This window comes from Physcomitrium patens, chromosome 17, assembly GCF_059467195.1.
Source record: "Physcomitrium patens ecotype Gransden chromosome 17, ASM5946719v1, whole genome shotgun sequence".
In the NCBI taxonomy this organism is placed as follows: domain Eukaryota; kingdom Viridiplantae; phylum Streptophyta; class Bryopsida; order Funariales; family Funariaceae; genus Physcomitrium; species Physcomitrium patens.
The window spans coordinates 13,519,261-13,528,192 of NC_143426.1; the positions used below are offsets into that span (position 1 = coordinate 13,519,261).

Sequence of the window (8,932 nt, forward strand, 5' to 3'; positions counted from 1 at the left end):
TACACCTACTTACTAGTGGAAGGAAGGCCCTGCGGATTCCCTGCACTCTCAATGATTGAGTACTGGGCCCTCGTCCAAAAGGACCTGGCCCCTCCTCCTCCTTTGGGGGCCACTTGATGCTCTTACTCTGCACACACTCCAGATTGAAGGGCACACCCAGTGGGAAAAAAATGATATCATGTATCAAATCACCCAACAATGCAAAAATAAAAATAAAAACTTGGGAAAAGAATGATAGAAACACAGCCTGCTCATTATGGGTTCCTCTGATCTATCTACTACAAGACACAGAGGAATCCTATTTAAACTATTAATCACCAGGAGAAACTTGTGTCCTTGAGTATATAGAAAATAATTCTTATGAATATCAACCATTCTTTTGCTTTTTAAGACAATTCTTCCCAATCTCATATGCGATTCAATTATTGTATTCCTGTTTCGAAGGCATCTGTAGTTAGTGTTCTTTTCAAGAGAATAATAATACAACTCTGGTCATTGAGAAGGATTATTTATGTAGTTTGGTTTTATCTTCATTGTTTGTTTCTCGAAGAATATCTTTCTTTCCCATATATAAATGCAAGTGAAGTATTGAATGTTCATGGCACCAGATGGAGAAAAAGAAAGTCTCTGTTGCTGCTGATGGGTCTTTTTGCAGTATGGGTGGGAAGTGGAAGAGCAGAGAGTATAAATTGAGACATTTGTGTATGAACTAGGTTTGTAGTATTTTGACACTTGTCACATGGTGTCTTGAAGGGTAGAGCTTGGGACACAACTAATTGTTCTTAGAATGGACCATTTATATTGGAAGGTTGCTGAGGGGGGTACTCAGCTGAAGTGAAGGGAGTCCATATCAAGTGTGCTGGGGCTGTGGAGGGGTGAACAGTTAGCCATGATTCAGCCTCACACTTCAAGAATTCCATGTCTCATCCCTCACTAAAATTCCATGGCCACAAATCAGTGAACCACTCTACTCGCTCTGAGCCTCAGAATCATTGTCCACAGTTGTGGTTTACCTTTGTTTGTTTGCTTGTTTGTTCTGTTTGTTGTTTTGTTTGTTGATAGTTAGGCTCTTTTGATAAGATACCATGTATCAGTTAAATGTGTCAGGGAAGCAAATCAGACCTTCAAGACAAGACATGATACCAGACATTGTACAGCAATTGTATAATGTGCTGATGTCCAAACCTTATCTTCTGTCTTGATGCTGGCATTTGGGGTTTCAGACTAGATGGCTCAGGCTGTACAACTGGCTGGTGCCACTTGAAGCTGTGATTACATTGCACACTTTGGGTTCTCTTTAGTTAGACACAGTACCAGGAAGAAACCAGCCATCAAGTATGGACACATTTGACAACAAACCCTGCAGTGGGTCATTGAAGCATGAAGTCAGTCGCATGTCAGGTGTTAGAATTGAACCCTTTGCTGGTGATACTTGCAAGTAGCAAGTTGAACAGACATGTGCAAGTTATGACATGCTGGGGTTTCTGCAAATCATAGTGCAATATCTCGGAGTAGCACAGTAGATAAATTAGATGCAGGGTTTGAGTTTGCTCTAAAATTAAGTTCAATTATTTGAAACAGTTGTGGATCCAATCCATTTAGCACAACTTATCACCTTTCCAGCTGTGTAAACTGTCAAGGCAGAGGTGAGGTTTAAGTAAAACTGTTATGTGAGCTGCTATAAGGTACATATTGATTTTTCTTTTGCTCTGTTGCAAAGTGGACACATCCATGTTTTCATTATGGGCATGGGTGATGTACCTCTGAAGCTAATGGAAGAAATTCAACCGGCTACCAATCTCCAGCAGGTCAATTCGACGTAATTCTAATAGTGTAAAAATAGCCGACACAAAACAATGCATTCTCTGACAAAGAAACAGAGACCCTCAGTAAATGCAGATCATTGCAAATGGTATCCTTGGAAACTGTCAACAAACTTGACATCGTTTTTATCTGATGGTGCAACAGCAATCCAGCTTAGGTGAATGATCAACTAAGCTGGATTTTTCATGGCTCTAGTTGGTTCCCCAACCTTTCGTGCCATATCCCCTTCCCCAATTAAAATACAGTTGAAGAATCACATTCGAGAAGAATCTCGCCCAAACACGAATCGCTTGGTCCAATCAAATATCACAAGTGCTCGAGTGCGCCAGCTCACCTGTTTGCTGGCATACACAGAGTACCATAACCACTGAGTGCTTCGACCAATGGAAACCCAATCTCCGGGCAGTTCAGCAGCAGTTGTTTCGCCTCCCAAAGGAGCAAACTGGCCTAAATGCCGATAGAGGAAGGGTTGGCAACGATGGCGTCCACCCCCCCTGATGCGCACCGGCCCTTCGTCAGGATCTTCTGTCGCCAGATGATTGAAAGAGCGGGCAAGATACTCGCCTTGTTGAGCAGCAACCTGAGCCGTGGCTGGTGTAGATTTCATCTGGGAATCTACCTGAAAATTACACGTGCCACCAAGCTCGACGTCAGAGGTGAAGCCTGAAGATGCAACATATCCGGTGGCAAACGTTCAACATTCATGTTGCAACGCTTCTGTTTAGAAGACGCATTCCAGGACTAAGCAAACCAACCTTGCAGATCGCCTCGCTGAAATGGTCAAGATCAAGCTTCAAATCTTTTTCCTTCTTTATAGCATCGTTCAGGAGCCCAACCACCCCTTTCATATGCTGCCGCTCCATGTAAAGATCAATTTGAGGATAACGTACTCTGACGTTGTTCATAGTGTCGACAAACTCAGAAACAGACAAGGTACCGTCACCATTCTTGTCCGCCAACTTAAATAGGTACGCGATATCCTCAGCAATTTTACGTTGTTCGATGGTGGCACAATCTCCAAGAGCATAAACTCCTTCAGCGTTTTTAACACGGAGCCATTCATCTGTAGCTAAAACTCTACGATCAGTTTGCCCAATCTGTTTCATGTAGTCAGCTACCACTGGACGAGTGCCAATTCCTGTAACACCAACACAAAGGATCCTCTTACATATTTTACATGCCTTTAATTCCAACAATTGAAAGTAATGAATGCCAAAAAAAGGCTTCATAGTTGGAACATACTCGCAGAATAAGAGACACATATGCAACTGATTAGTCCAACTTAGTAAGATGTCGATCAGCCTTGCTTATCCACTAATCCAATAAAAACCTGATTTGCTTATATGAATATCATTAGTGCTTACGAGAGATTTGTCCACTGGACTCTCAAAACCTCCAACTTGCGATCAGAAGTAGCAGAATGTGTAATGTCACTTCGCATATATAGTAACACCAATATTCACGTTCATTCTAACCCGATTAGGTAAGAACATGAACTCAGACGACTCTGAAACAGTGCCAGACGGTAGTAGTTGTAGTGGAAATAGTAGTAGCAGTAGTCGTACCTGTTGACCAAACAATCATGCCATAAGGCATCTCCACAAGGTTGCCAGTCGCTTTCGACTTGAAAGTGATGGATTCATCACTGACACCCAGAACCCGGCTTCCAATCTTCACATCAATTCCTTCTCTAGCGAATTTCTTCTCAGCATATTCACTTATACGCCCATCGAACGTATTGAGGATATGGTCACCAGATTGCACTACCGTTATCTTGACTATCTTCTGCAGTTCTGGATACAAACCGGTGAGATCTTCATGAATGAGATCATGAAGCTCAGCAGCGTATTCTACTCCTGTGGGACCTCCACCCACTATCACAAAGCTGAGAAGTTTTCGCCTAATTTATTCAAACGGGTCAGCTTCGAAGGAAACGTTCCAGAAGAACAACATATGAACTACCTCAAAGCTGAGCAATAGAATCAAAAAATAAATAAATAAATAAATAAAATGGAGACTCCACCGACCAACCGTATTCTACTTGTGGGGACATTGCTTCCTATTGGCAAATTTCATCGTTAAGGATGGGTAAAAGAAAAAGGGTGTTCAGCCCAAGAAGGGAGGAGAGAAAAGTTAATACATCATAATACAGTACAATAAGGGAAAGGGAGCAGACCTGTCCTCGTCAGATAGGTGTGGTAGACTAGCTGTCTCAAAGCAATCAACAATCCGTCCACGGATCTTCTCAGCATCTTCAATCTCTTTCAAAAAATGACAGTACTCCTCAACACCCTTGGTGCCAAATGTGTTGGAAGTAGCTCCGACTGCCACTACCAAATAGTCGTATTCGAGCTCAAATTCCTCCTTTCCTACGCATTTCACATCAGAGCTGTCCCTGCACACGACCTTCTTGTTTGCTGCATCGATCTTTGTGCACTCAGCTTCATGGAATTTCACATCTTTCTTCCGAATAATCCTTCGAATTGGCTCTGTGATACTCCGAGCCTCCACAGTGCCAGATGTGACACTAGGCAGCAAGGGGGTGAAAACAAAATAATTGCGAGGAGATACAACTCGCACATCATACTTGGATGAGTCCAGGTTCTTGAGAAAACTGACTCCCCCCCATCCTGTTCCAAGAATCACAACTTTCTGTTTCCTTGAATTTCCTGCAGACACAGCTTCATCGGAACCAGAAGAGGAATTATCCTGCCCTGCATCAGCTAGTGCGACAAGAAGACCAGCTCCGAAACAACCAGTAGCAGCAACTGCAAGCAGGTACGACTTTCCTTGAACTTTTCCTTTCCCCGAAGTCAAAACTCTGAACAGCATTCCATTTTGGCCTTGCTTCTGAAGAGGGGAGGAAGCTTCTACTCCAGATCCCGAGCTGAAACACCTTCTCCTGAATAGCACACCCTCGTGTATGTGGGGCGTTATATATTTCCGTGAAAAATACGTAGGTCTTTGCAGGCAGGATCTGGCCACACCCCACAGCAGTCGATTTCCAAGCATGTTGCTGTATCTGGCGCACTATGTGGAAGTGTGAATTACTCGATTATGCTCCTGCAGAGATTCTTCGAACGCTACCTTTCAGAGACAGAATTGTAAGTACACATCCCACAATTATCGCCAAGATGAGCCAGCTTGGACGAGCGCTCTTCCTCACCATCCACTTTCCATGTCTTTTACATCACTACGACGTTCCATCCGGCATGTCCAGCTGCAGCCCATGAACGTAACAATTAAGTTTAGAACAAATTCCTTCTATACCACACCGATTAAGATTGCATTAATTTAAGCAATTTCACAAGAGTTATGAAAATGATGACGATCAATGAAAATCTATGCAGACGATGAATGAGGACGATCTGGTTCGTGTCTCTTCCGACGACTGAGAACCCAAATTAACTGCATGTGGTATTTGACAACCATTACTAAAGCAATACATTTACTACCGATTCATCTGTGCAAATTCGATGGAAGATTCAGATATCTCGAACGGTAGCTATCTAAGAAAAATCGGTAGGAAAACGAGCAGTGGGCAATACTGACGACAGGTACCAAAACATATAGAGATATGCTAGATATCTTATTTCTGTGTGGTTCGAGTCAGCATTGCAGTAAAGGGAATACAATAACGACCGATTCAAAAAACATCAAACGCCCTGAAACATTTATAATGCCTTACATCAAGCCTAAAGTAGTACTAGTTTTTGCACGTCCCACTGTGTTTCAAACTCGTATCATGTCTATCGTGCACAAGTACACGCCGAGAAACGCCGAGAAATTGTTCGGTTACAACTCCCATCTGCATCATATTCCTGCAAAATCTGTAAGAATATGTTTGCAAAACAACTTCGAAACAAGAAATACAGAAAACACTGGTATGTAATTTTCCAACTAGAAATCATGCTCCAGTCGCAAATCCCTCGTCAAGAATCAAACACCATTGAACTTGAAATTTCTTGTGAAAGTAATCGCAGATGTACATAGCTCCATTGTCTTGGAAAACCGACACATTGTCAGGTGAAAAACAATTTAAGTTCGTGTAGACAGTAGCAAACTCTTTCCCCAACATTTCTCTCCTACAGCCAGCGAAATGATCGATGAATAAACTAGTTTCCTGACTCTCTATACATTACGATGCTAAAACCATGATCTTCCACGCGGTAGAGAAGAAACCATAATACCAAGACGATGGCAATGGCAATCGTATCCCGCAAACACAACAGAAAGTTAAGGATCCCCATGTCTGAAATGCCAAGGCTAGCCAGAAAAATATAGATAACACCAAAGTACACAACGCCAGTTCATCTTTGCTGAGAAAATAATATTAAACACTAAAAAAAACAAAATGCTCATTACACGGGGCACCACTTCGGACATCTCCAAGACAAAGAAAGAACACAACCACAACCGAGCGCAGTCCAGATTTCAAGAAACGAAAAAACCAAATTGAATCGTAATTCACACGCAACACATTCACCAAACGAACCTCAAATTTCGCAACGATCTCATCAGAAAAACCGCAGAAAAATCAACCTAAACCTCCGAGCACTACAAGCAGATCTAACATTGGAAACTCGAACTGTGATCGCACCGAGTTCACCTGCCAAGTAAAATCCCCTATCACACGACCAACAACAACAGAGAGATATGCATTCCAAGCAACATTCACCAGAAAATCGAGCGAGAAATGAGCGCAAACGGAATTTACCTCAAGCTGGAGGTCCAGAGCGTGGCAGCGAGGGAGGGAGGTCGGCACTGTAGAGAGACGAGGGAGGAGGAGTGAGACGAGACGCCTCGCTCACCACCATAACCATAGATGCCGCTGCAAAGAAGAAGAAGAAGAATAATACAACACTGTAGCTAGCACACATGGAGGTCTCGTTTTGCTTCCTTTGTATGGACTAAAGGAAAAAGACAAAAAGGTCTCTTTCTTTCTTTGGAGAGCTTGCAGCTGGATCGGGCACGGGTCCTCTCTCCTTGCCAGCGCCCGAAGTCACATTTCATTTCCTTTTCTTTTTCTTTCTTGCTTGCTTGCTTACTTGCGTGCTTTTTCTTTCCCACCTCTGTGGAGTGCGGGGATGTGAGTGGCGGAATTTCGTGTCTTTTCCTTTGAATCGTTCAATTTATTCTTTTCGGAGCTTCCGCTTTTATTTCTGTTTGTGTTGGTGAAGCTCTGGTTCCGAGGAAGGAGATAGTGTTGACTCGGTGATTGTTCACTTTAGTTTGTGGATACATGGCGACAAACGAGTTTGAGATCAATAATATCTAATTTATTTCCGAATGAAAAAGATTAAAAAATTAGTCATGTTAAATAATAATAATATAAAATAAAATATCTGCATTTCCCTAACAAGATTTTTTGAATTTGATGGTGGTTTTTAATGATGATTAGTGAGTGAGTGCAGTGTATAACAAGGGGATGGGAAGTAAAGTTGGGTCATTGGAATAATGAGATGTGAAATGTATGTATATATTGATCTATATTTTAATTTCTCTCAACGCAAAACCTTACGTGCTTGAAATTGAATTGAACCCCTATTGTTGCTCCGTCCAACCATTTGAAATTAATTGAATAGTTCCAATACTACATCATGCATAGTGGTATAAATTTTATAACACAAAAGTGTATTATTATAAAATCTGAAATAATTTTTGTAAAATATATTAATAAATATATCAAAATTTAAAAAAAAAACGTAAAATTCATCAATTTCGAAAAATTTATGTTTATATATTAATATATTAATAACATGAAGAATAATTGTGATTTATAAATTACTGGATGGCTTGTTTGATATCAAATTTGATTTTTTTAAAATTAATTGACATCTACATCCAAAATTGATAGTAGGTCTAAAACCAAGGTTCATGCTTTAGAAGTATCTCCTTAAGCTGTAACTAATTTGGTATATTATTCTATCAACTTTTATAGAATCTCATGTTGTAAAGAAGAGATTATAAAAATATATAGTTTAAGTGATTGCATGCCTCGAAAAAGAGAGATTAGTTCAAAACACAAATAGAATAATAGTGTAATAATGCCAATATTACTCAAGTAAATATAAGTAAATAGAAGTAGGTAGAAGTATGTAAGATAAATAAAGTCTTTTTCAAGAAACTTTGAGAGACTTTTCTAAATTCAAATTATATTTTTAGGTTCTTCTAGATATGACATGTGACTCTAGAAAAATTTATATTAATCTTCTTACTTTTAAAATTTTTTTTTGAATGTATCTGTGGAAAAGCTCAAAAATATATTTTAAAGCTTACCTAGAATATTTCATTTATGATATATCAATGAAATATTTACATATGCTTAAATATTAGAAATATAACAACAATCTTCATACAATCTTTTTTCAACATCTACTAAATTTAAAATTTAAAATAACCATCCAATTACTTGTATAATTTTCTTCAAAATTTTAGTTTAACATTAGTAAAATTTGGAGCAAATTAATTCTCACTCTATGTTTTCATGACGTTAAGGGGTGGACGGTCTCCCAGGGGTAACATTGGGGCAGGGAGTTCTACCCCTGCCCGCTGCCCAGGAAAGTCGAAGCCGCGACAGACGCACAGCGGCGGCAAAAGCGTCTTCTTTGCGGCGATACGCGTTAAGCGCCGTCACCCAGCGTCTGCCTCTCTCGAACTCCCCATCGCCAACACCGTTCGCAACAAATCTCTCGCCACAAACTTGCAAATCGTCCTCTTCAATCACTTGCTGTTGCTGCTGCTGCGAGTGACCGAATTTTCTAAAATCAACTCATCACAGTCGGCCTTTACAGACGTTTTACATTGTATTTCTAATGCATGTTTATACAAATGCAATTTAGGGGGCGACGTGGGAATAGAAACTGCTGCTTGAGAGGTGTTCGCGATGTGCCGCGGTTTTACGAAGTAATTGTCGAGGGAGGGTGGTAGATTTTGAGTGCTTGGTTATGGGTCAGGGTGGAGAGATGGCAGGAAATATGGCAGGAAAGCTGGCATTGAGACCCAGCCCTGCGATGACGCAGAGCTGTAATCGAGCACCGGCTTGGAGGTTTTTGTATGAGTGTGGTAGCGGGAGCAACGCCGGGCGGGTCGAAGTCTCAATGGCGGG

General features: G+C 40.9%; 1 protein-coding gene across 5 annotated transcripts; it reads right to left on the reverse strand.

The window, feature by feature from the left end:
* Positions 1-1,915: 1,915 nt before the first annotated feature.
* Positions 1,916-6,700, reverse strand: LOC112294572 (external alternative NAD(P)H-ubiquinone oxidoreductase B2, mitochondrial). Of its 5 annotated transcripts, XM_090243833.1 has the most exons (7): positions 6,542-6,674; positions 5,772-5,909; positions 5,513-5,632; positions 4,001-5,044; positions 3,390-3,724; positions 2,580-2,962; positions 1,916-2,443 (listed from the first exon to the last, which is right to left on the reverse strand). In XM_090243833.1, the coding sequence occupies exons 4-7, from the start codon at positions 4,834-4,836 to the stop codon at positions 2,078-2,080; spliced, it is 1,920 nt and encodes a 639-aa protein (XP_090099959.1). In that variant the 5' UTR covers positions 4,837-5,044; positions 5,513-5,632; positions 5,772-5,909; positions 6,542-6,674; the 3' UTR covers positions 1,916-2,077. The 5 variants fall into 5 exon arrangements, with proteins under 5 accessions (XP_090099959.1, XP_024400945.1, XP_024400944.1 ...); XM_024545177.3 differs by lacking the exon at positions 5,772-5,909 and having other exon boundaries at positions 6,542-6,689; XM_024545176.3 differs by lacking the exon at positions 5,772-5,909 and having other exon boundaries at positions 5,513-5,645; positions 6,542-6,681.
* Between the last annotated feature and the right edge of the window lie 2,232 nt (positions 6,701-8,932).

Excerpts from the sequence above, each read along its gene's own strand:
- LOC112294572 (XM_024545180.2), bottom strand. The coding sequence starts at position 4,836 with ATGCTTGGAAATCGACTGCTGTGGGGTGTGGCCAGATCCTGCCTGCAA. Across the intron at positions 2,963-3,389 it reads CATGATTGTTTGGTCAACAG|GAATTGGCACTCGTCCAGTG; the intron begins GTACGACTACTG and ends TTGGTGTTACAG. Across the intron at positions 2,444-2,579 it reads TCAGCGAGGCGATCTGCAAG|GTAGATTCCCAGATGAAATC; the intron begins GTTGGTTTGCTT and ends TGTAATTTTCAG.